Consider the following 24663-nt stretch of genomic DNA (forward strand, 5'->3'; position numbering starts at 1 on the left):
CCCTGAGGAGAATTTCAAACATGCAGGTAGACAACAGGGGTGGTGGGTGGAGGTAGGCCAACCGACTGGACAGGGGTGGGTGATTAACAGCGGCCTACGATGGGAAGGGACATATCGGTTACAAACCGTTGCATTTATTGGCAGTCACTCAGCCGGGCCCGGCCCGGCGGCCGCCGCGACTGAGAGTCCGACGCCGGGCCGGGCCGAGAGTCGCACCGGCGTGAACGAGGCCGGTGATCAGTGAGGCATCGGATCCGATCAATGATGGCACCTTGCGACCGTCGGATAGGCTGGCCGCCCCGGGCCGGCCTAATGCCGTGGTGCGGGGCAAAACTCCCGGGACTCGAGCCTGTGAACCGTTTGAAGGTATCAGTTAAGTTAACCGAGTTTGAGTAAACTTTCAGCCGTACAGCGGCCTGTGACGGGCAGCCTGCCTACGGCGCCCCGGGTATCAGGCCCGGCGCGGTGCCGCGGCCCAGTGCCACCGACGGTGGGCCCGGCCCGGCCTACCGTACAGTGAGTGAGTCACTGAAACTACGGACTGTCATACCAGCTCCGAGCGGGGACCCCACCACCCCACTTCCCCATCACCGGGCTGGCGGCTGGCGGGGTCCGATGGTGATCGCTAGTACTACCTACCCTAGGAACGGTTATCGTCATCATGTTACACAAGTACCCCCCGCTACTTGAGTACCCCTGGTGCTTTGTCAGTTGAGGCCCCAACATGGCGCGAGGGATTGCAGAGTGCGTCTGAGAGGCTCAAGGGAAAGAGCAGAGGAAGCACGGACAAACAGTGAAACAATCGAAACATCGTGACAAACAACTGCTCTCAGACAAATAAATTCAAAACTGCTTCTTCCTCGTCTTGTTTCGACGAGGGCATTTGAGGTAAAGCAGCAGCGGTTGGAAAGGAACTGAGCCTTTTGAAACAATCCATCATGGCAGGTTGTCAAAATTAATCTTGATTCTTGTCTTATCTGTGACTGTTACTGCACAGATGCAGATAAAGAAGCAGAACTCGCTGCTTTGCAGCGCAGCTACAGGATGATGGAGACTGATCGGCAGCGTTATTCTGAGGAGTCCCAAAACATCATAAAGCGGCAAAGACAGGCAAGAATTTGTTGATCCGGAGTCAAGTTTTCTAATAGAACCTATCAATCAAGGCGATTGAGAAAATCAAGAAGGAAAATGAAAGGTTGAAGGAGCAGCTGTCATCGGAAGCACAGCAAAATACGAATGAAAACGGGCATGCCATTTCATTTATTGCGAGTGAGTACCTCCTTCCTTGGTAACACCCAGACTGACAAGGCTATCTGTTGCAGGCTTGCAGGATACAGTTGAAAAGTATCAGAGAAAGATTGACTTGGAAAAACGTCGACTCGAAGATTTTGAGAAACAAACTAAAGTCCTCACAGCCAAAATGCTGGACATGCAATCATCACGCGGAGGGGTCAATGCTTGCAAAGAAGTCGATCGATCTGTACAAAAACAAATAAGAGTGCTTGAAAATCGACTTGACAAGGCCCTGATCAAGTTCAATGAAGCGCTAGCATATAACAAGAAGTTGAGAGAGGAGATCGACAACTTGAGGCGTGAAAGAGTCATTTTTGATCAAATCAATGCAAAACTAGCCAAAGAACTTCATGAGAAGAAGAAAGAAATGGCCCAAATCATTGAAATTTCAAACATCGCCTATGAGGCTCGTGATCAGGCACAAAATGAGATGTCGCTCTTGAAAGCCCACGCCGACAAAGAACAAGCTCAATTCGAACAGGAATGGAGAGAGCTTGGAAGAGTTCTGGAACAGGACAGGAGGCTGAAAGAAAGAATGGCCGGGCAGGAAAGAAGTCGAAGTGCTGAGGACGACAGTGCAGCTCTGCGCAAAACGCTGGTCCGAGGCAGCTGGAACACAGCCAAGGACAAAGCAGCTCAAAAAGCCAATCTTGATCGCGCTCAAAGCTTTGAGGAAGCTTTCAACGAGATAAAGAATGCGACTGGCATCGACAATATCGACGAGCTTGTTCAAACGTAATCATTTTTTCAAGCAATGAAGTCTTGTAGCTCACTTTGACTTTTCAGGTTCATCGATGCTGAAGATCAAAATTTCTCTCTATTCAACTACGTGAACGAATTGAATAATGAGATCGAGAAGCTGGAAGAGCAGATTGCTGACATCAAGACAGAAATTGAAAAATACAAGGGACAAGGTGGCCAGAATGATCGCCAGAGGAAGAAATTACTCAAGGACCTCGAAGACCGTCTTGCCAGCACGGAGGCGAGAGCAGAACAATACGAAGCAAAGGCTCTCAAAGCTGCCAAGACTGTCAGCCAGCTGGAGCAAGGCATTCAAAGCATATTCAACAAGATCGGATGTGACAAAGCAGCTCTGAGTGACATGCTGGGTACCACCGGAGTCACGGAGTCCAATATGATGCAGTAGGACAATACTTGATGAAGAGCGCGAGAGTTGATCTGCTTGCCAGGTACCTTGGGATCATCGAGCAGCGGACCAACGAACTGCTTCAAATCTATCAGAAGACTTCGAAAGACAAGGAAGGATCTGGAGATGTCGTGGCTGTCTTTGGCCAAGGACCTGCCGCCCCAGCAGGAAGCACAGTAATCAACATCGACCCTCCAGTGATCGGCGACGAAGATGAAACGGAGGAAGAGAGTGATGAAGATGTAATCAAAAACTTGTGAGAGAACTCCCTTTAACAAGATCGTTTTTTACAGGAGGAAAGACCATTGAGTCGCGATGAGTTGAAGGCTAAAACGCTAAGGGGATTGACCAAGAGAGAAGGACAGCAGTTGTCTAAGCAGCAAAAGCGAAAGATGCGCAGAGAGAAAGCCAAGTAATTTGAGGAGGAGGAAACATGATTATTTCTCGGGTACATCTAGACGAGAACATGCAATGTCTAGACCCGCTTCCTGTGTTTCACAAGAGTGAGATCCAAGATGAAAAATATGAATCATACACCTGATCCGATTTCGCGCGAGTATTCAAGGAACAAAGCTTCATGCATGGATGTTTGAACGCTGTGGACATAAGAAATAAATGTTGATCATCATCAGCACGCAATGCTTTTCTCACCTTCATCATCCTCGAGCGGTGGGGGAGTTGCTCCAAACACAAACGCTGCGAAATCGTCAACCAAAGTGAAGAATCAAAATCTTTGTGTACTGCAGCCAAGAGTTTCATAGTCAGGAATCATCGTAAGTGGTAGTCCAATGTCGTTGGTGAAGAAATTCTACTGCATCATGAGTTTGCTTTCCTCTGCATTCTTCCATTCACCTGAGTTGGAACCTTGCAGACATTGCAGCAGACTGATACGCAATTGGTTTGCTCTAGAACTCGACATCGAGTTATTTGCACCCCTTGGCCAGCTCCCTTCTGTTCATTCTCAGCAAAAAATATGTCTTGCTTGCCTTTCTCACCTCCTTCCGCCAGTTTCCTCCCACCAGGAATCCAGGAACCCAGCCGACAGGGTCGTTTCCCCACTTTTCTTTGCCCTAGAAGCAAACGCTAAAGAGAGGAAAAGGGAAGGCCAATGGAAGACCTCTTGCACAGGATCCAGCAAATCTTGGTCTACGTCGACAACCTTGCTTTCACCTTCCCATGATATCAAAAGGTTTCATCATACCATCTGTGTTCTCACCAACTAACCAGCGGGTCAAGAAGACTGTTGACACCTTCACATAAATCAATCTACGCTCAATCATATCTTGACTGCTACAGCTGCATGACGAGCATCAAACCAGAGGGGAAACAAGCGAAGAAAGGATCCGAATGCTGCGGTGAGGTCACAAGAGCAACAGAAATCAATGAAATCACCTCGAGGGAACCAAGAAGGGAAAGAATCTCTCAACAACCTCAAAGTCAATTCTTGGGTTTGCGAGCTACGAAACGTTCAATCGACTGTCACCATGAAACACAAGAGGATCAACCCTTTTCTTCTCGCTAGTCGCCCAGCAGATTCAATCATCTTGTCATATTCCTTCGCACCCTTCAAGTCACCCTCATGCTTTGACTCTCGCTCACGCTCGGATCTATAAGATGTAAACTTGAGATGGAGCGATGACGAGTGTTTGCTACCTGTCACCATCTGCAGAGTTCTGAAGAACACGAGTGATGCGGTACTCCATGTAACTGCAGGGAACAACACATCAGAGATTGAAAGGTATGAGATGATTTTGCTTTACCTTTGCAGCTTTCGATCAAGCCAGCTGTCTTTGTACTCCACTGGCGTAATTTTTGAAGTCTCGCTCGTCTTGACCTCGGCTCTCATGCGCGCCAGCTTCCATGGATAAGAGCTTCTCAGATGACCTGCAGGCTCGTCAAACTTGATGGCGTCGCAAACGTTGCTCACATGGCGCGAGTTTCCCCGAATAGCCGAGTGACGGTCTCGTTGGCGACACAGGGGAAATAATGAAGGAGCGCACAGGATAAGAACAAGTCACAGCCAGACCGAGCGTAAATATAATAGAAGAAGTTGAAGGAAGCATGGGGGTAGGAGCTTCCCTACAAACAATCAACCACGAGCTTCTCAGCAACTATGTCGCTACTCTCAGCTCGCTCTCTTCGTCAGCTTGACCATCAGCCCTGGTTTCCTCCTCCGTCAAGTTCCCCTGAGCCTTCGCGTCAGTGTTTGACTCCTCCTCCTCCTCCTCCTTATCATCATCATCATCATCATCATCATCATCATCATCATCTCAGCTCTAAGGACTGGCACCTTCCAGCCACGTCAGCATCCTGAACGCTCAGCTCCCTCTCACTTCTGTCCTTCTGTTCTATCTGCCTCCAAGGCTAATTCGTCTAGCTCCCCAACGTCCTACCTCCTGCCAGTCCTGTTTCTCGACCATCTTCCCTTGACATCGCTCAGTCACATGTTACCCTCCCTTGACATCGCTCAGTCACATGTTGTTACCCTCCCTTGACATCGCTCAGTCACATGTTGTGACCCTCCCTTGACATCGCTCAGTCACATGTTACCCTCCCTTGACATCGCTCAGTCACATGTTACCCTCCCTTGACATCGCTCAGTCACATGTTGTGACCCTCCCTTGACATCGCTCAGTCACATGTTGTTACCCTCCCTCTCATCTGCTGCCCCTCGTTCCATTTCTCCCTCATTCCTCCATGACACTCGTTTTATGGGACGCTGCCTGGAGCAGGGGTTGTCACAAACTAGTATCCCAGGGGGGTAGGGTGGAAGCATTCTTTTACAGTTGTTTTTTTCAAAACAAAAAGAAACAAAAAATCGAAACCACAAGTCTGTATGCAGGCCAGGCCTGAAGCCCAACCGCGACGGCAGCCATGAAGATCAACTTGTCGCAACTCCCAACACCTCCAGTTCTCATTCATATGCACATGACAATGTCTTCAACTTTCATAGTCTTCGCTGTTTGCTCGACTTCATGCGGTGCGTGACGGGAAAAAGGGGGAAAGCGATTAACAACTTAGCGGGGCCTGCTGAAATTAGTAAGCAGCGTCCAGGGTACGAATTAAAGCTCTGCGTTAGATCAGGAGTTGCGTCAACAACACTTGGCTTAACTTCAGAATCTCACCAGTCATCACAAGAAGATAAGGCAAATTGAAGCCAATTGATCTTGAGCTGATGACAACGATTGAAGACGGGTTTCTTTGCTATCAGCAACACGAATTTTGAATTTAATCAGGGGTCTTGCCTCAGTTATTTTCCCAGTTTGATTCACACATGGAGATCCTAATTGATCAAACATCTCATCGCTTTCCTGGAAGATTCTCTGCCTGTCTTTAGCTCACATACATGCCTTCCTCATCTCATCTCACATGCCTCTGCTCCTCTGCTCCTCTGCTCTGCATCCCCTCGCCCGCTGCTTCATCCTGCTCCCTTCCTCTCGCCCCCTCGCCCTTGTCCTCCCGTCGTTTCCTCCCTCCCCCAAACCCCATGACCCATGAGATCCTTTGCTAGAAACTCTCACCCACCCCTTGGACAAGCACACAGGGTAGAAACAGGGGGTAGGGTGGTGGTTGAACGCGCCAGATGCGAGGTATGCCAGCAGCTTCTCACCAGGAGGGGACGGGAAGGAGAGGAGGAGCAAGGAGCATGCTACTGGCTCATCAGGGCATTGACCAGGTGGTGATGGCGGATGCTTGACTGACAGGCGCAACAGTGAGCGCATGGCAGTCGCAATGCTGAGCATCGACGTCGGGTCCTCTCAAACCCGCCTGGCTCTGATGGACAAGGCGCGCTCGTGGCCTCGCCATCTTGAGCCTCTGGGAGAAAAGAGCATCCTGTCAGTGCTCTATCACGAGCCTCCTGCCAATCGCTATGGACGTGCCGCGCTCACTCGACCTGCGAGGAACTGCGGGAGGGTCCTCAGGGACTTTCCCCGTATCCTTTTGGCGGACAGCATGGGGAAGACGAGCCAAGACAAGTACAGCAGCTACACACTCAAGGTTGAAGGCAGTCGCAGCAGCTACCTCGTAGGGCAGGACGAGGTCTCCATGGAAGAAGTTCTGCAGGAGTTCTTGACCGCTGTGTTGGCCGAAGTTCCTTCGCTCACCGACGAGGAGCTGAAAGGAATCATCCTGCCTGTCCCCGACGCTCTCACAACAGAAGCAAGGGAGACGTGTGCACGAGCCGCACAGAAGGCTATCGATGCATGCGGCTTCACGAGGAGAAGCGAACTCAACGAAGTCGCTGTCACCTTGGTGCCTTGCTCCTTGGGCCCTGCCATACTTTTTGCAGCGCAGCAAGAGGAGAAGGAGAATGTAGCTCCCTTCATCATCTTGGATCTTGGAGGTGGCAAACTCACGTGCGCTGCGTACGAAGTTGTTGCTGGAAAGATCAGGTATGTGATGATGATGAGGATAATGATGGATGACGGAGATGGAGATAGCATTTGTGATCGAGAAGATAATCAAGCCGATGATGATGACGAAGATCATCATCAGATCGTAGGATCGTGATGGAGGCGGTTTTTAGTAGTGTTTGTGTCAATAGTGACTATATGGACGATGATGAAGTAATGACGGTGGTTGTGCTATTCATGTGGTGAGGCAATTATTCAACTAGCACACTTAATCTTTTTGACATGTCTGTGACTTGTACTGTTTTTTGATTTATCAAGTACTTGCTCGTTTGAGCGTTCTTTCTCTTTCAATCTGTTCACTACCGTCGTCACAGATTGCTTGCAACGAAGACTTGCCCAAGTCTGGGAGGAGTTGACATCGAGAACAAAGTGATGGAATGGATTTCAGTTAGCGAGCCTTTCGTTCACGACTGCGGCTGACTTTGATCAGAGCCAACTGAATTTTCCCTTCATGGATAGTGCTACTGCCAAGTTCAAAATAAGAAAGGTGAAGACGATGCTGATGTAGCAAGAGCTGTGCAGTCACTTGGTGCAAAGGCTGTCGGGCCGGCGGTTCGCGATCTCACAGTTGCAGACATGGTAGAGATTGAGTCCGAAAACATTATGGGAAAGGTACAAACAAGTTACCTGCTGCTCTGACGAACCATGAAGATGACATATTTTTGCAGGATGTCTCAATTGAGCTTTCAAAGTGTCAGTTCATGGAGATAACTAGTGATGTTGCTGAGCAGGTAAATGTTTTTAGCAGAGCACTGGATTTTTCGGATAAATTTGTGTCAGGTTGTTCTTCATGTGAAGGACCTGATTGGACAAATTGAGAATTTTCCTGACGAGGTAAATCAAGGAAAGTCTTTGGAAAGATGAATGGCTGAGCACATCGCCAGGGGGGGAGGATCATCCTGCTGGGTGGTAGCTCGAGAGTTCCGCTGATAGAATCTAGTGAGTTTTCTGCGTTCACCCTTCTTTCCTCACTATTTCCTCAAGGTGTTGAGAGACTTTGGGCCTCAGCCAGCGATGAGGACGTAGACAATTTGGAGGGGCGGCATGAGAGTGCAGTCGGGAAAGATCAGAGAAAGCCTGGACGAATCCTCTCGGTTGACAAAACACTTCACAGAGAGAACAGTGTTTCAATCGGATCAGGCGCCTGCTTCTAGGCATCCTCATCCTACCTTGACTTGTCTCCTGCAGTTTTAGCCTCTCTGATTTGGAAGGAGTCGCACTGGAGAGCCTTTAATGAATGTGATCGAAGACTTCACAAGTTCGAAGAAGATGTTCGTGACGCAATCTTCACCTTGTGTGACAACAAAAGGCAGGCAAGTAGAGGAGAGTGTGGAAATGCAGCATGTTTGAAATTGATTCGTCCAGTCTGCACTCCAGCACATCTTGAAGGAGACTGAACTAAATGAGGTGTCCTTCGGTTCTTCGAATGCCAATAGTTGTTCACTTTGTGCTGTGCAGTCTCAAAGCAGCGAATCATTAGAACGTGCCGTCCATGATGGACCTCTGGGTGAGAAGGGCGGGTGCGTCGACAATGCCGAGCAGGTTCAAGCGAACCTCTTAATAACAAAGTGGTGGAAACGTCTCTCGAGACACAGGAGATGGCAGCAAATCCGTCAGGTCAACAACCATGCGATCTTTTCAACTTCTGACAAGATCTCAGCTCATCAAGCATGACGAGGTTCTTCTCCGGTTTGCGCAAGAGCAGCTGCACGTGGATCTCGGAGATCGAGAGCTTCAAGTACGTGACTTCTCCTAAGATGGCACCCTTGCGACGTGACGTCAACCAGGTGCTCGAGAACAAGCTGCTGGACCCTTTCTTCAAGGAATCGCTTCTGCGATGGGAAGGAGACGACCCTCGAGGAGCTGACAGAAGTTGTTCTTAAAAAAATGTTCTTAAGAGGCTCTAGGCCTCCGCCTTGTATAGAAAATCAATAGAGATAATAGAAGCAAAACGAGAGGCCTTCTTTAGGTGTTTACTGTAAACGATAGAACTAAGAATATACATATACACAGCTAGCACAAGATCTCGATAGATCTGAGCAGCATATTCTCTGAATTTGCTATACACATGCAATCGTATCCAAGCAGGTGACTCTTCAATGCCTCACAAAGTTGCCGGCTTGATCGATCGAGGGCGAATCTGGATCTTGAAACATGAATCGAACCAACCGGTATCCGCCGTCAACTACAATCATTCCCTCTGAAGTGATAGACGAAGCGTAGCAGGATGGAGCGATTTCGTTACCATGTTTTCTACTCCTTTGCAATTGTTTGAAGATGAAAATGGAAGTGTAGTCGTTGAAGACATCACAATCAATCGGTTCTTCCACCTCGAGTCCTGCTGGATGATTCTTCACCTTCAAGCCAGATCGGACACACATGTCTGCAATTTTGGTACAAGACGAAGATCTAGACAGGCACTTGCCGCGCTTTTCGAACATGCATGAAGATATCTGTAGTGTGGACATTTCTGTGGAAAGGCTCTCAATGATACTATGAGCCCTCCTTCGACTGGCGATGATCGTAATGATTGTTTATGAATTGCAGACGAATGAGTTCGTCTGCTTTGTTGTGCACGCAAGCTTCTCCCTGGTTCCCCTCCCTTCTAGTTCCTTGACCTCTGCCTCGCTCAGTGCACTTTGTATCCTGTCTGCCGCTTGCAAAAGGCCTTTAGGGCAAATGCAATGAAAGGAGGGGTCATTTTAAGCGTTGAAAATAGGGTATGCGCCCATATAGGGTGGGCCCAAACCGGGGGCTGCTGACAGGAGTTGAAAACTGAGCGAACACATCAGACATTGAAACGTTTCGAATCTTCATGCGTCCTCCACATTGACGAAATAAGTCATTTTCGATACAGATAGGGCTCAGATCACGACTTCCTCGTGACTGTTTACCACAAAAACATGGTTTTAAATTGAACACGTCGCCTGTAAAGACCGAGGGGTAGTCGGACAAAGTATCTTTTAAGAGAGTGGGTGGGGTGATGCTGGGTGTGGTGAGCTGATTATTTTATCCTGGTAGCTAGGGGGGTAGGGGTATGAATACTCCAGCGATATAGGTGGGTACTAGAGATGACAAAAGTGTCGCAGAAGAAAGGGAGAAGGGGGCGAATTGGCCCCAGATATCAAAGGTGCTCTTCTTCAAGGCGCTATTATTGAAGTTTAGCTTGGGTTTAGCTTAGGTTTAGCTTGGGTTAAAGTTTAGTAGTCCGACGGTCACTGCAAGATTCAATTGGACCGTCACAAGTTGAGATTTTAGTGACGAGTATCACCAGGGTCAAGCCGCGCCCCCTCGCCTCTCCTGATAGTCCTCGTACCGTACTACGGTACTGATTTTTAACTTAACCTTGAGTAAAGCATCAGCCCAGTGAGGCCGCGTGGCCGTGAGTTATTTTTTAAAACCTCGGCCGGGGCGGCCGGCCGAGAGTAAGCGCCGCGTGTACCGTCGCCGCGGACGGACGGTGCGGCGCACCTGCCAGGCCGCGTAGTAGGCCGGGCCGATCGGATCCGGGGCCCGGGGCCGGCCCGGGCGCCGTGGCCGCGGGACTCCTCGGTTGACTGATTGGACAATCTCAGCGGCCACCGAACTTGACTTAACCGCGGGCCGCCCACCGTCACTGTCACGGTGCCCGACCGCGCCGCGAGTCCGATCGGACACGGTCCGACGGTCACCCGGCGGGTCCGTCGGCAGTTCTGAGTTCCGACTCACGGCTCGGACCCTTGAACTCGGAACGCCGTCACGGACGGTCCGCCGGTCCGCCGGTCCGGGTTGCTCAGCCGGGCCGGTCAGTGTCGGCGGGCCTCTAGCTTTACCTAAAACTATATAGAAATAAAACCTCTAAAATATGTAGAAATGTGTACAACATCTAGGTAATAGTTGCATATGAATTATTTTGATAGTATTTACAATATATAATACTTGTATACATTGAATATTGAATATTGAATATTACTTTAAATCACTACATTCTATTTTATAAAAATATTCCTCGCATACAAAGTGCGCTTCCATGCAGCTGTCTGGGATGGGCTTGCTTCTGTACCTGACGCTGCTCTCTTGCGGCTCGTGTCAAGTTGTGGCCGATGGCTATGCTGTTATACGCGGCACTTGCGTCTGCGTCCTCTCTCCTGCTGTGTTTCAACATGCTCTTGAGATGTCTTCAACACTCTGGCCCATCAATGCTTGATTTACCCTGAACTTTTTCCTGCTCTACTTCACTTTGATTTTTCTTTCACTTTGATGACACCATCCCCTCTCGCACTCAACCATTGCTTGACTCAACCGCCATGCTATCGAGTCAAATACTCGCTATCGGCTTTAGAATTTTTCTAGTTTGTGTTAGACTCCCTTTGTAAACAACATCCCGCACACTGTCACATGAAAGGTTATGTCAAGCAGTGACTATCATCACCCTGCAGGCTCTACGTACAAACACTCATGGTTGCTCAGAGGTGAGAATTTATACATCAATCAGCGATATGCTGATGCTTCATGGCAGTTTGTTGTCTCCACGGCAAGTGCAGACGTCCCTTGCAACTCCTTTGCTAGGTGACGAATACGTTCAATCGAGCTGGCATTCCGACCAGCGTTCTGTTGAGGTAATCATCTCTGTGTGAAGGAGCTGCATTGACAGGTCGTAGGCCATTCCCTGCGCCGCAGATGAGAATGCTACACTTGCGCTGCCATTCCCAGATGTAGTGCTGATGTTTTTCTAGACATGATTCACTCATGATCTCGATTGCAGCCTCATGAGCTGAATAAGATACGCTCGATGGAAAAACATCTCTTTGAAGTTGGGTGGAGCACACCTCTGGTCGAGACGCTCTTGCGCTGAAAAAATGTTGCTTGTTTACCTGCATGTACAGAAAGTGCCTCAAGGGATGAAAGTGAAATGCGTCAATTGCGAATCTTGGTTCTCAGCCTCCGACAATGCAGTAGAAGCGAAGGTGTACTGACTTGTGTGGCTGCGGTGGTTTTGAAGCTTGTTTAGGCTGCGGACCAGAGCGTTCATGATGCATGTGTCATTGAAGATCCCAACTACAAGCACAGGTAAATTGAATCTCGACATTCCCTCTGAACTTTCTAAGTCTTTAATCTCAGCAGACAAGTTTGCTGTCAGTTCCATCCAGGAGTCTATCGACGGAGCGGAGTCACTGTAGCCACGGGGGTTAGGACGGGATGGTCGTGCTGCAGACAGATCTCGGAGGTTGAATTTCCTCCTCCCAACCGTTTCTAACGAGTTTGACTAGTCTGCGCTGGGATGCAAAAGGCTTCCCTACCATACTGAGGACCCTGCCACTACTGCCTTGCTTCTTGCATTCTCTCAGGTGCGAAGCGGATAGACCATGATCGTCCTGCTTGCCCCAGTGACTGCTTTCCTGCCCCTCTGCACTCTTTCCCTTCCACATCTCTTCCTTAGTCAGTCCCCCCCTCCTTGACATGACTCGGCATGATCTGCGAACAGAACGAGGGTCCGACGTCTGAGGCTAGTGCAGAGCTTGAGCGAAGACTAGGTGCGTTTTGCTGACCTCCTGCAAGTCGATCGTGTGCTTCTGCTCATCGATTGCACAGTTGAGGCCGAGAAGAATCTACAAGAAGCCTCGGAGGAGGACTCTAAGAGCATCTACCCGTCAGCTCCTCTGCCTTATCGTCCTGCCTCTAACTTCCGTCTGCAGGAGCCTCGAGACTTGCATGCAGCGGTAAGGCGAGCTGACACTCGTCGGTGTTTCTGAGAAACCACCAGGCGGCTTCCTGGAAACGGAGAGTATGAGATGGACGAGCACGGGAATATTGTTCATTACGTCCGGTAAGATTGGTGGAAGAATGCTCGTGATGAATGTCGGCTGCAGACCTTCCGACACGATTCAAGGGCTTTCTCTCAAGTACGGAGTCTCGACACAGGTGATCCTCCTCCTCCTCCTCCTCCTCCTCCTCCTCCTCCTGTCTTTCCTTCTAGTTCTCTGATTTCAACTCCCAGAGGATCAAGGAGGTGAATGGCGTCCTCGGATTCTCTATCGTCCAGTACAGCACTCTGCTCATCCCGCCGAGGTCAGGAGGGCGAGGTATCGCAGCCACCATGTCATGACTGCTCCTCTAGCGAATCGGGAAAGTGCATCAAGCGGAAGCCCAAGGACGTTCGATCGTGCGGAACACGGGTCAAGTGAGCCCCCACTCACCTTCTCCTGCTGGTCCTGACTTGGTGTGAGCAATGTGCTGGAAACCCTCGAAGCCGCCGATGCTGAGGGCGTCAAGGTAGCTCCGTCTGCCTGTCCTGCATTGCTCGTCAAGTCTGCCGCTGCAGGATCGCCTCCTATCTCATCTTCATCGCCGTATGTGTGCACTAGGCGCAACGTCGCAGGAGGAGGCGAAGGTGAAGGCGATGATGGGCGACAGGCATGACTGGAGCTTGCAGGCGTACCTCTCGCTTGCCAACAACGACGTAGAGGTAGCGGTCAAGATGTACCAGGAGGACCTAGCGGTGCTTGTCTCGGTCTGTCCTGCTTGTCTGGAGCCTGACTTCTGGCCAGTGGGAGAAGCAGGGAGGCAGCGCGACCAAGTTCCCCGGCACCCCGTCGTGCATCCAGGACATGACGACGAGGAAGTCGTTCTTCAACAAGCTGAGCTCCAAGCTGAGGTGCTGCTGAGAGTGTCGCGCCATGGCTGACCGCAAGCAGGAGCAAGCAGATCTACTGAAGTGATAGAGACAGCTGTTTAATTCTTTCTTGTGCTTGTTAATTCTTTCTTGCGCTTGTTAATTCTTTCTTGCGCTTGTTAATTCTTTCTTGTGTTTGTTGTGAGCGGTCTATGGCAGACGGCTCTTCTGCTTGCTGCTTGTGTTTATCAATACACAGCTCACTTGGTGTGGAAAACCTGTGGAGTATCAGGAGCTTCGATAAATCAGCAAGCTCTTTGCACCATTGAGTCGACGAGGATAGTAGCGATGTGGAACGCGAGGTCTTCCTCGAGCTTGGTGAACTCCTTTGATGAGGACGTCTCAAGGTTTCTGCGCATCTCGACGACTCCAATAGGTCGCTGCGAGTCGAATGTGAGATGGAGTGTAGTGAAGAAGAGCTGGAGGGGGAGGAAGACGAAGGCGAGGAGGAGGATGAGGAGGAAGAGGTGGTGGTGGTGGAGGGAGACATGGAGGTGCTGGTGGTAATTCTAAAGGAGCAAGGTGGGAGAACTACCAAGAGAGAGTTGTCCATAAGAGGATGGCACATGTAGACACAGGCGGGCCCGACATCCCGAACAATGCTCGACTCGCTTCCAAGCGCATTTTGATCGCCCTGACATTGGTCTCTGCGATGACAAGTCAGACGTGAAATCACCTCGCCGACTCACTGCAAGCCCGAGTCTTGAACGATGACTGGAGACACCTTGCGGAAACATGAGCCTGCGATGCCTGCGATGGGCACGATGGTGGAAGTCCTGCCGAGAATGTGAGGAAGAAGAGGAAGAGGAAGAGGAAGAGGAAGAGGAAGTGAATGAGAAAGATGAAATGCAAGGTGACTAGTTACCCTCCATGCTCGAAGCATCTCCAGGAGTCAGTGACCAGGTTGTTCTCATCAAAGATGGCTATGTACATCCTAATTTTCGCTGACATCACCGAGGAAATCTGAGAGATGGCGCTAGACAGCAAGACTTCAATGCTGCCACTGCTGGAGTAGAGAAAGCGCGACGACATGAGCATGGAGAGAGTCTGGGAACATGAGTGAGGCCAGCGAGGAGGAGCTTTCGATTCACCTGCCGCCTTGCATCGTTGAGCTGTTTTTGATGATTGAGATATGCCAAAGACTCTGAGATCTTCTTTCCTATCATCTTTGAAACAATCTCATCCGTGCCATCAAATGCTCCTGACATGTCACTTGATCAGATTCAAGCATATCATTCAGCAAGACTGAACCAGATTGCTTGTTCAAGATCTCTATGATCAATGATGCTTGCTGTTTGCTTTTGAAGAAAGTGAGCTGGCTAAGAACAGAGGGATGGAGTGGTACTTGTTCATGACAGGAACATAGATGGCGTTTGAGAGCTTCAGACCTTCGCGTTGGTCGAAGGAGGGCTGAAAGCGAGGGTCCTGCAGGGCAGTCAGTCACTGCGACTTCATTGACGTCCGCATGCCTGTAAGAGGTTGTTCACGATCAACGTTTGCGACGTCATGCAGCACAGGCCGACGAACCCTTGGTCTGACCTCAACAAGATTCTTCTTCCTGTGAACTCATCGATCGCTGTCGCCATGCCGCCTTCCCGCACAAACACGTTGGCACGTTCGGCTTTGACGATGTCGCGAACGATCGTCCCGTACTTGACAAGCTGCTGGTCCAGGTCGGACTCGAAGTTGACCGGGTCTGTCAAGTTCACCGACGCGTAAACTTTCGAGAGCAAGACGTTGTTGAGGATGGCACACGCGATGTGCTTGCCCAGCTGCAGCAGGAGCTGCGCGTCCTGCAAGAAGATCCGTCTCTCTCCGTCCGCGCTCCTGCTGATCACTTGGATGCAGCCAATCTGTCGCTGCCCATGCACGAGGGGCGCGCACAGGATGGCGCTGGCTGACCTGACGCTTCGCTGATCCACCGCGGGGTCAAAGTGCTCGCTGCTGTGATCGAGGGTGTGAAAGACAAGGCTTCCTGTCTTGATGACATGGCCCGCGATGCCCGAGGCTGCCTCAGAGTAGGAGAGAGCAGCGACGTCGTCCTTGAGCTCGTACATGGCGCTTCCTCCATGTCCTGCCATGAACAGCACACACTCCACGGGACCGAAGGTAGACCGGATCATCGCCTTGATCTCGTTGACAAGATTCAGCGAGTCAAACTGCGACAGATCATGGACCTTTGACGCCTGCTCGACAATAAAGTTCTGCTTGTCCACTTGGTAGTCGAGTCGATTCCTCACAGCTTTCAACTCACTCCTAGTCATGGCGTTCTGCACCAGCGTTGCCGCAAGGGTCGAGAACTGCTCAACTTTTGTCACGTCAGATTGATTGATCTTAGAGCCTATTCCTCGCTTGTTCATGAGCTGTAAGATGCCGATCATGGAGGATTCAGATTCAACTGAAAAGACAGGAACACAGATGAGGTTATTGACTTCAAACTTGGTCAGGATACTCAGGTAGTAACTATGCCTGCTGTCCTGATGCACATTGAGACTCATCTGGTATGTCTTACTCTCAAATGCTCGCCCAGCAATTCCTGCCTCCGAAAGCTCAACACTCTTTGGTTCTTCGTCCGGGTGCAGCTTGACGGACAGTGTGCCATTCCCTTGGATCCTGAAGAACCAACATCTTTCAAATGCAAACAGCTTTTCCGCAAGCTTTCCGATTTCAAAGTAGCAATTCAATACATGATCCATGTGATACAAATCGCCAATTGCTGAAATGGCAGCTGAAAAGTGATCGTAAGTTGTGGAAGCCCTTTCCTTTTCCAAAATGTGTTGAAGTTTCAGGCCCCAAGAGTTTGACATGATCTTAACAGTTTCGAGGACCCAAGGATCAAACCTCGAGTGCTTTTCTTCGCACTTGATGGCCAAGACAACCCCAACGGTCTTACCGTAGGCCTGCAGTGCTATCGTCATGAGTGCTTCCATTGTTTCGTTCGGACACAAAAGTTTAGAGATCGTTTTGAGCTTCAACACTTGTTTCTCCGAAAGTCTGTCCTTTGTTTCAGATGGAAAGTTGAGAGAGCCTTGGTTTTGAAGAGTGTGTGAAAACGGAAAGCTATCGGCTTCAAAATAGATGTAGTTTCCGTTGCTGTCTAGTCGTTTCGTCCAAAGGAGCGATGACTCCGAATCTAGAATGAGCAAGAAGCAGTGGCGGCACTGTGCAACTGCAGTAACAAAGGAGTTGATGCTTCGCTCTGCTGCATCGACATCCTCCCACGCTGATTGAAGCTCTTGGCTTGCAGCTGGATTCATCTTCATCAAGTTGTAGTGCAGGGCACCCGCCATGTTGCCGACGAGCTCCAGATTGTTTCGATCGTTGTCGGTGAATTTTACGTGTTTGCAGTTTCTCACTTGCAAGAAGCCCACAGCTCTAGAGTGGTGGGAGACAGGGCAGTATAAAGATCCAAGATGCTGTCTCGCACTTACCGACGCGTTCTCGATTCTAAGGGAAGAATTGAAATTGGTCGATGAAGACAGAACTTGCTCAAAGATTCCTTTAAGAGGAATTCTGCTCTCCTTAAACGTTTCTGTCTTGGATTCTGTAGATTTTGACCATGTGCACAGGTCCATGTTCTCGTTATCTATGATGAAGCAATTGGCTTTCTCAGCATCACAGACTTCTTTGCAGACAACGCCGGTGGCGTGGACTAGTTCGACAAGATCTGAGCATTTGGCAAGCTCAATGAATCTGTTAATGATGGTTGTCAGCTTTCGGTTTTGAGAATCGATTCGTTCAAACTTGTTGCACAACTCTAAGGTGACAGTGGCCTGTCTCCCCAGCAGATCCAAACAGGTCATATCCATGCTCGTGAATCCTCCGACAACTTTGTTGGCAACCTGAAGCACGCCCACAAGCTTTCCTAAGATTGTGTACACAGGAACGCAGGCAATCGTCTTCACTCCTGGAGATGGTGCCCAATCAACAAGCGCATCAAACCTTGAGTCATGGTGCGGGCGATTGCTGATGATGGCTCGCTTCTCGTTGATACATGCGCCAGCCAAGCCTTGGCATGGAAACAAGCCGTTGTCGCCTCTTCTCCCTTTGACCCGTAGCATTGCGTTGTTCTTTTCATCCTTCTCAATCAGAAAGAGCGTCGCACTCTTGCATGAAGCTATTTGTTTTGCGGCCGACAGAACTCTTTCTATGGCAGAACATGTTTCCGTATCAACTGCTGATTGCAATATGATCGGGTAAATGTCATGAATCGTCGCCATGTCGCTCGAACCCTCAAGCTCAGCGGCTTCATTGGGTGCTACTCTTGCAGTCTGCGGCTGCGGCAGCAAAGAACCAGTCGCCTGCAATCTTGGGTGGAGGTGGAGGCGCAGAGATGAAGGAAGTGACTTGGCGCTGCTATCCGACGCCTGCAGGGCGGGATCGCGAGCTCCTTTTAGAGGGTCCAGCAGACGCAGGCGACGGGAGAGAGGGTTTCTAGCAACGAGAGGCTCGGGCATCACCTCAACACAAACCTCGCTCTGAAGCTTCCGGAGCTCAACGCGCCCCTCTTAGGGCCTCAGTTGCTGACTGTGAGCATGTGGGATGCTCCTCTTCCCCTAAGGAGGTCGCATCCTATGATGCGCGTGTGATCATCACTGATGACAGGCTAGGGGCCATGATGGTACGCGGCACGGCGACCGTGCATTGCGACGGTCCAGGCCGGACCGAACGCCGTTGGCACTGCCGAGCCATTGCAAGACTAAAACACTGTCTTCACTATGGCAGCGGTTATATTTCAGTTACACTTGTGCAGCAGTCAAACGGTCCGTGTCATAGAAGTTAGCAAATCTTTACTCAAAAAGTTAAGTTAAAACAGAACTACTACTTGCTTAAATTTGAGTAATAATCTATTGCCGCGACTCAACTGCCGAAAAGGCTCCGGCGCTGGCCCCCGGAGTGCCGACCCTAAGAGTACGGTCTAAAAGTAATAAATCTTTAAAAATAGTTTTAAAGGGTTTTGATACATGAAAGGGTTAGAACTTTGGGGGAGGGTACTTTGATTGAGTAAAGCTTCAGGTACTTTGCGACGCATCACACAAGGAGAAAAGGCCTGCAAGTGTCTAGTTGAAACCCTCTGAACCCGGAAGTTTTTATACTACCCTGACCCCTTCAAATATTTAGGTGATCTAAAACTCTGACACTTTGAGGGGCCATGGGGGGTAGTAGGGGGCCCACCCTACCCCACATAAAACATCTCCCCCCCCCTCCCGCAGTTACCCCGCCAATGCAGCCTGGCAAGTGGCAAAGGCGAGAAGTAGTGAGGGCAGGGGCAGGACGTCGAGGGCATGGTAGGTTAAGGAGAGTAAAGCAGAGACTAGGGAGAACATGGGAAGGGAAGAAAAGAAGTCTTTGTACAGGCCGTTTCACAACATAAGTCAGGACAGGACCATCGTATTAGGTTTTCTAGAGCTTCAAGCTTATGTTTGGGCCTTCAGGGTTTGGTTTTGACCATTGTCCTTTGTGTTAAAAGAGTATTTTCAAGTTCCTCACTTTGCTGTCATGCCAGGAACAATACCTTTAAAAGTGCGATTTTGCTCAACATGATGGATAGCGAACAAACATCTCAAGGTTCTGTGTTATGCACACTTGTCCTCCTCATTTCCTCTTTTTCCGTAGCAGCAGATGCATCTCCGCTGGAAGCAGCCGAAGTTACAGATGAAGGGAGCGTGACAGGGAAGAAGAAGGCGACAAAGAGGGCATGCATGCCTTGCCGAAGATCAAAAGTCAAGTGCGATGAGGCCAGACCATGTGGACGATGCATGCAGCGGGGAATGGAGGCGGCTTGCCAGGTGCGGTGTCAGATGAGACAGCTGTCAACCTCCCCCGTTCCTCGAGAGCTTTTGTGATGGAGCCCCTGCAGGAGGACCCAGTCTCATCTCCTGGTCTCGCCTCGGACTGCCTGCAGTCTCGTCTCTCTGTCGATCAATTCCACTCGCAGGTGATGGTCGTTAACATCAATGAGAACCCCCTCACGAGCAAGTAGTGCCCGTATCTGGTGGCGATCTTGCAGAAATGGCCGTATCAAGTGTTTTTGAGGTTTGTTGTTGATGTTACAAATCTGTGTCTCTGAGAAGTTCCGAAGGTATTGCGAGGAAAGAAGTGAAGGAGAAGCGCTCGTCAAGATTCTCAACAGGTTATTTCCACACCTCGTTGCTGAAATCAAACCTCAGAAGGTGTTGAATTTTTCTGGTGCAGCCTTCCGCCATATCTCAGTAGTATTATGCATACTGCATTCGCTGCTGTAGATGAGGTGAGGACAAGGAGGGGTATGTGACAAACATGTGAAAACTTGAACAAGCTTGAAAATCAAACACGCAACAAACTTCGTCTGCTTGTCCCTGCAACTTCTCTAGCCCAGCATCATGACTCGTCCGAAAAGGTGAGATCGAGTTGATCTGTGATGTCTGAAGATGGATGAATTCGATGCTGCAGGAGTTAGAAGGAATTCAAAATCACCAATGGGAAAAACTCAAGGTTGCTCCATCAAGGACAAGAAACTTGTCTGACTTGAGCTACCCAGGACAGGGGATTCTTGAGAATCACATGGTGTCCTCAGAAAAATAGGAGAAAAGACTGTAAGCACTTGACATTCTCTCATCCTGTTCGCTGAACATCTCGGCAGTGTATGTCAATCAGTACTTCGCAAAACTAGCCGGCGCAGCGCGCGAGGAGGTTTTAGAGAAGTTGTGGCTGAGACAGGTAATCTCGCTCTGAACACAGCTAACAAGCTTTGCGACGTACTGAGATGAATGCAGGCTCCTTTTACAATGACGGAGTTTGAATACCTCTGCTTGTTGTTGGACGACATTGATAACTCTCAATCGGTTCCTTTTTAACTGTCTAACATCATCACTGAAATGAAGCAGGTGAGTCTCTCACGTTACATTCGTTGTACTGCGTCCTGGTCAAGCAACTCGGCTCCCGTTTTTCTCCACCAGGTTGATTCCTTTCTTTACTGTCATGGAGGGGAGCATGGGGAAGAAAACAAGAGGCTGATTGTACATGTCAGACCACGGGGAAACAACTGGATGTTGCAGGTTTGTTCGTATTCGTTGCTATCGTGCAAGAATTGAAATCTTGGTCTGTTTGCTTTCCTGTCTTTCAGGTCAGTTGGAACAGTTGCGGAAGGTGACCTAGACCGATATCTGGAGTTGTCCAATAAAATGTGTGAACAGGTACACAGAGTCATCACGCCAGAGGAGTACGAACAGGAAGCGGCGAAGATGAAGGTGGGCGATGGAAGTTCTGATAGACGACCTGCTAATGAGATGCATGTTCTCTGAATCTTTTTCAAGGCTGAATGCCAACAGCTTCCTCTTTGTATGCTATTTAACGAAAACAGAACCGCTGAGGATTTGTTGGTGAGGAGAGTGGAACAAGGCAGGATGAAGTGACGGGCAGCAGGCGAATTTCCGCTCTGAGCGACAAGAAAGCATTGAGTCGATGAGCAAGACCAAGGAAGGAAGCAAGAAGCTGATGCAACTGGCTCAGGTGTTCTCCTCCTCTTGCTGCTTTCGAGGGATCTAAACTTCCAGGGCAGGAGCTGCAGGGAAGGTTTAGAGAGAGAGTGGAACTTGCCGCCAACCTCCCAAAGGAGAATGGAGAAGCTGCAGCGTCGCGGAAACCCCTAGGAAGGGAGGAGAAAGGTATACGCTGCTGTCCTACCATCATTCCTCCTTGTGACTCTCATGCCCGGGTAGCCAACGCGATCCTGGACAAGATGAAGATGGATATGGATATGATTCAAGAGGACGCGCCCAGCGCCTCTTCCGAGCCCTTCAAGTACCATCAGGGCGCTGATGTCTTGCAAGCGAAAGCCATCCCTACGGGCATTGTCAGCGCCGCCAACTCCTTCCCGGAAATGCGAGGAAACAACTCGGGTCAGGCGCATCTCTTGTTTCGCGGCCATCAGCAGCAGCAGCAGCAGCAGCAGCAGCAGCAGCAGTACCAGCAGCCCTTCCAGCCCCAATCCCAACCCCAGTACCAGCCCCAGCCCCAGCCCCAGTACCAGCAGCACCAGCCCCAGTACCAGCACCAGCCACCCCACCAGCCATCGCACCAACAGCAGTTTCAGCAGCAGTTTCAGCAGCCCCAGCAACCGCAGCAGCAGTTCCAGCAGCAGTTCCAGCAGCCCCAGCAGTTCCAGCAGCCCCAGCAGTTCCAGCAGCCCCAGCAGTTCCAGCAACCCCAGCAGTTCCAGCAGTCCCAGCAGCATTTCTTTCCTCAGTTCGGCTTGAACGTGGCCGGGTCTTCAGCTGCATACCCGCCCAGCATGATGCCTCAGCAGGTGAATCCAGCTGGTCTGCAGCTGGAGGGAGAGAGGAAGGTGATGATGCCCGACTCTCGCATGGGGATGAGCGAAGGCTCCTCAGCGTCTGCTCTGCCTCAGAACCCCCTCGCCTCCATCATGTCGGGTCAGTTCATGGCCGGCCATATGGACATTCGCAACCAGATGGGGATGGCTGGGCCGAGCAGCTTGAAACCAGCTGGGGTCTACCCTCAGATGAACATCAACAACCAGTTTCCTGGCCATGGAATGTAACCCAGTGGAGGCATTTAATAAAGCCAGAGTTAAAAGACGCAAAGCACTCGCTTTCTTACTGTACAGGATCAAGTCGTCTTCAAGTGTCACACGTGGAAGGTCGAATCTTTCTGCGAGCAGTCGTCAAGCAAGTCGACCCCCCTCAATCCCTCACCTGCTCCTCTCTTGCGAGGTCCGAGAGCGCCTGGTCCGGCGTGAAGGCTCTCCTCACATCTCCTCTGCCGGTTATGAGCTTCGCCTGCACGCAAGGTTTAAGCTCTAGAGCTTCTCGCCAAGCTCGCTTCAATCTCACATGTCCTTGCCGCTGGAAGGATGGCTGGCCGGTAGCTCGGATCATTCGGTTGTACATTCTCGATGTCTCCTTCACAACCGGCTGCAGGGTCGCCGTCAAGAAGGGCAAGGCAACCATGTTCAACAACCTTGTTCTTCTCGTTGATGATTGACATGGGGATGTAAACGTATCGCTGTGGGCCATCAGCACAAGTAACCGCAGTCACCGACCAGCTTTACCTGGCTGACTCTTCCGACCACAAGATGCATCAAGCCGGCGAAGGCGGCTGTCAGCCTGAGTCAGATCTCGACGACAAGCTCTCGACACTCAAGCACCATGTACAGCCGACGAGCCAACGATGTTGCAGAAAATCCTGTCGGAGGCTGTGGGTGTGTGAGCGTGCGAAAGGTCCAACAAGCGTAGCAGAACAAGGAGGAACACAAGGGTGGCTCACCCAGGGCTGGCATGCTTCTGATGTACCACTCTGGTGTGCTCAGACGAACTGTGACCTGGTCGTTTCGTCATGAGCAGATCAACGACCCATGGAAACGCTTACATGTAGTCCGCGCTTACTGAAAAAATCTATGGCATATTCTTTGAGGTACTGAAGGGGCGGGTGTAAATCTCATTTCACACAAGTAAGACAGCAGATACCTGTCCAATGTCAAAAGTTTCAAAAGCGAGGCCGCGGGCACATTCCTGTTTCAGGTATAAGAGAAAACACATTCATACAAAACAATTGTGCGTACCTCTTTCATCGAATGACCCGATGCAGTTCGTGGCACCAACTTCCCAATGCATTCGTCCATGGAGCCTCCAACTGGCGTCCTGTCCCCAGTGTCCTGCACCGACGGTTGGCAATAGTCTTCTCAAGCTAAGCAAACTTTACCACATCAAGTTGGGCTCTCCATTTCTTGACAAGTTCTTCAGCAGCTCCATCTTCAACGACAATGATCGCATATCCCTTGCTTGCAATCACTTTGGATACATACTCGAATACGACCTAGTTGGGCAGCCCTCAACGACGAGGCCAGACGAAAGGGTTAGGGTTACCTTAGGGTCAAATGGCACAGCTTTGAGAAGACAGACATCGGCATCGCCCGACGCCATCACGGCATGCAGGCACATGAAACCAGAGCCGAGCTTGATGATTCCAATGCCACCTTGCACGCTGCTCGCCGCCAACAGCACACGGTGAATGGCGTCCACAGCTCCTTGAACGACCGTATCGAAGCCGATGCACTTGTCGATGTAAGGGAAGTTGTTCTCGATCGATTTGGGAATCAGAATGACGCTCAGTTTCATCTTGCGCTTGATAGCACCAAGCTGAATATCCGATGCACTCTTGCAAGTCTCGACATTTCCGAGCACGTACAGCTGGTTGATCCCTCGTTCTTCTAGCACATTCAGCGTTTCCTCAACGTCACAGGGGTCTGCCGAGTAGCCCAAGATTGAGCCTCCTTCCTTATGGATGTGAGCTACCCTTTCTTGTGTCAGCTCAAGCCATTCCTTCAGCCATGTCAGTCATCAACAAGTACAGGAGGCTTCTCCTGACCTTGGCAGCCCCATCTGTAAACCCTCGCCATCCAAACCTCACTCCCCATGCTCTTCGAACATTGTAGGCGAGGTCCAGGCTCCCAACGATTTCACGAACGACGATGTTGATACCGGGGTCTAGCCCACCACAAGAAACGATGGCAGCATTGACCTCTGATGGGGTGAAGTAGGTCTGCTTGCGCGGGCCAGCCCTCACCCACTGGCTATACACCAACCCTTTACTCTAACAAGGAAACGAGTAAGGAAAGCACCGAGATAATGCGGTCACCCCCACCTGAGCTCGCAAGGAGTTGCAGAAGACAGTGTCAGTCACAGTCTCGTTGATCCCGACGAAGTTGGTGTTGATTGGCCACGAACGTGTGAGGAGAGGATTCTGGTACTGTTGAAGATGGGGCAAGTAGCTCTGTAGCTGCAACACTTCATTCACTATGAATGTCTCAGTGATTTGAGAAGTTCTCCTGTAAAGGCAATTTAATCAATCAGCGTATCAGCATGCCATGAGCGGCGGGATTTCATACCTCCCGTCACTGGTTTGAGTCATGGGAATCGGGATTTCTTCAGTGGACATCTCGTCTCTATGCTCGTCTTTGCTCATTTGCCTCGAGCTTGTAATGAAGGACAAGATCAAAACACAAGTAAAACACAATCAGCTTCTTACCACAAGCTCTCCGTGCTGACACTCTCCCGGATGCCTTCATGCAGCTCGTCGTCAAGCGTAAGAGTACTTCCTCCTCGCATTCTCAGCACGTTGTGAAGTCTCAGAGGACGTATGCCAGCCATTGCTGG

The 24663-nt window shown here is 50.3% G+C and overlaps 7 protein-coding genes across 7 annotated transcripts; 4 read left to right on the plus strand and 3 right to left on the minus strand.

Annotated features, from left to right (window-relative positions):
- Nucleotides 1-1248: 1248 nt before the first annotated feature.
- On the plus strand, nucleotides 1249-2856 carry GUITHDRAFT_132650 (hypothetical protein; the record flags this gene model as incomplete). Its single annotated transcript, XM_005840457.1, has 5 exons — nucleotides 1249-1269; nucleotides 1331-2028; nucleotides 2080-2436; nucleotides 2484-2682; nucleotides 2734-2856. 5 exons carry the CDS (start codon nucleotides 1249-1251, stop codon nucleotides 2854-2856), a joined length of 1398 nt encoding a protein of 465 aa, XP_005840514.1.
- A 575-nt stretch (nucleotides 2857-3431) lies between these two features.
- On the minus strand, nucleotides 3432-4749 carry GUITHDRAFT_132651 (hypothetical protein; the record flags this gene model as incomplete). The annotated part of the gene is made up of 7 exons (XM_005840458.1): nucleotides 3432-3610; nucleotides 3657-3736; nucleotides 3757-3790; nucleotides 3833-3897; nucleotides 4094-4147; nucleotides 4201-4324; nucleotides 4731-4749. The coding sequence occupies 7 exons, from the start codon at nucleotides 4747-4749 to the stop codon at nucleotides 3432-3434; spliced, it is 555 nt and encodes a 184-aa protein (XP_005840515.1).
- Nucleotides 4750-6160: 1411 nt separating this feature from the next.
- Nucleotides 6161-8738, plus strand: GUITHDRAFT_100522 (HSP70-like protein; the record flags this gene model as incomplete). Its single annotated transcript, XM_005840459.1, has 11 exons — nucleotides 6161-6834; nucleotides 7170-7224; nucleotides 7286-7342; nucleotides 7393-7467; nucleotides 7524-7586; nucleotides 7636-7689; nucleotides 7740-7794; nucleotides 7840-7949; nucleotides 8221-8262; nucleotides 8314-8375; nucleotides 8516-8738. The coding sequence occupies 11 exons, from the start codon at nucleotides 6161-6163 to the stop codon at nucleotides 8736-8738; spliced, it is 1470 nt and encodes a 489-aa protein (XP_005840516.1).
- A 2533-nt stretch (nucleotides 8739-11271) lies between these two features.
- GUITHDRAFT_150212 (hypothetical protein) lies at nucleotides 11272-13719 on the plus strand. The gene is made up of 20 exons (XM_005840460.1): nucleotides 11272-11306; nucleotides 11354-11453; nucleotides 11496-11549; nucleotides 11600-11668; nucleotides 11721-11801; nucleotides 11846-11904; nucleotides 11956-12061; nucleotides 12105-12182; nucleotides 12320-12368; nucleotides 12427-12484; nucleotides 12531-12554; nucleotides 12599-12661; nucleotides 12705-12756; nucleotides 12833-12903; nucleotides 12953-13015; nucleotides 13062-13107; nucleotides 13157-13225; nucleotides 13268-13333; nucleotides 13383-13489; nucleotides 13530-13719. Exons 1-20 carry the CDS (start codon nucleotides 11293-11295, stop codon nucleotides 13546-13548), a joined length of 1248 nt encoding a protein of 415 aa, XP_005840517.1. The 5' UTR covers nucleotides 11272-11292; the 3' UTR covers nucleotides 13549-13719.
- Nucleotides 13708-17964, minus strand: GUITHDRAFT_100524 (hypothetical protein; the record flags this gene model as incomplete). The annotated part of the gene is made up of 9 exons (XM_005840461.1): nucleotides 13708-13725; nucleotides 13771-13887; nucleotides 14043-14154; nucleotides 14197-14283; nucleotides 14373-14554; nucleotides 14599-14708; nucleotides 14759-14822; nucleotides 14896-14932; nucleotides 15035-17964. 9 exons carry the CDS (start codon nucleotides 17962-17964, stop codon nucleotides 13708-13710), a joined length of 3657 nt encoding a protein of 1218 aa, XP_005840518.1.
- A 1370-nt stretch (nucleotides 17965-19334) lies between these two features.
- On the plus strand, nucleotides 19335-20072 carry GUITHDRAFT_150213 (hypothetical protein; the record flags this gene model as incomplete). Its single annotated transcript, XM_005840462.1, has 6 exons — nucleotides 19335-19445; nucleotides 19491-19543; nucleotides 19703-19757; nucleotides 19805-19886; nucleotides 19940-19982; nucleotides 20027-20072. Coding segments are annotated over exons 1-3 (201 nt in total), but the record flags the coding sequence as incomplete, so codon positions are not given.
- Nucleotides 20073-22135: 2063 nt separating this feature from the next.
- GUITHDRAFT_100526 (hypothetical protein) lies at nucleotides 22136-24472 on the minus strand (the record flags this gene model as incomplete). The annotated part of the gene is made up of 15 exons (XM_005840463.1): nucleotides 22136-22159; nucleotides 22204-22287; nucleotides 22342-22422; nucleotides 22469-22513; nucleotides 22560-22606; nucleotides 22656-22703; nucleotides 22775-22829; nucleotides 22877-22924; nucleotides 22975-23019; nucleotides 23070-23162; nucleotides 23210-23323; nucleotides 23374-23829; nucleotides 23876-24100; nucleotides 24152-24335; nucleotides 24396-24472. The coding sequence occupies 15 exons, from the start codon at nucleotides 24470-24472 to the stop codon at nucleotides 22136-22138; spliced, it is 1626 nt and encodes a 541-aa protein (XP_005840520.1).
- Between the last annotated feature and the right edge of the window lie 191 nt (nucleotides 24473-24663).

Source organism: Guillardia theta (genome assembly GCF_000315625.1).
Source record: "Guillardia theta CCMP2712 unplaced genomic scaffold GUITHscaffold_5, whole genome shotgun sequence".
Taxonomy (NCBI): domain Eukaryota; class Cryptophyceae; order Pyrenomonadales; family Geminigeraceae; genus Guillardia; species Guillardia theta.

Excerpts from the sequence above, each read along its gene's own strand:
- GUITHDRAFT_150212 (XM_005840460.1), top strand. Across the intron at positions 12,757-12,832 it reads AGTACGGAGTCTCGACACAG|AGGATCAAGGAGGTGAATGG; the intron begins GTGATCCTCCTC and ends TTCAACTCCCAG. Across the intron at positions 13,226-13,267 it reads CGTCGCAGGAGGAGGCGAAG|GCGTACCTCTCGCTTGCCAA; the intron begins GTGAAGGCGATG and ends TGGAGCTTGCAG.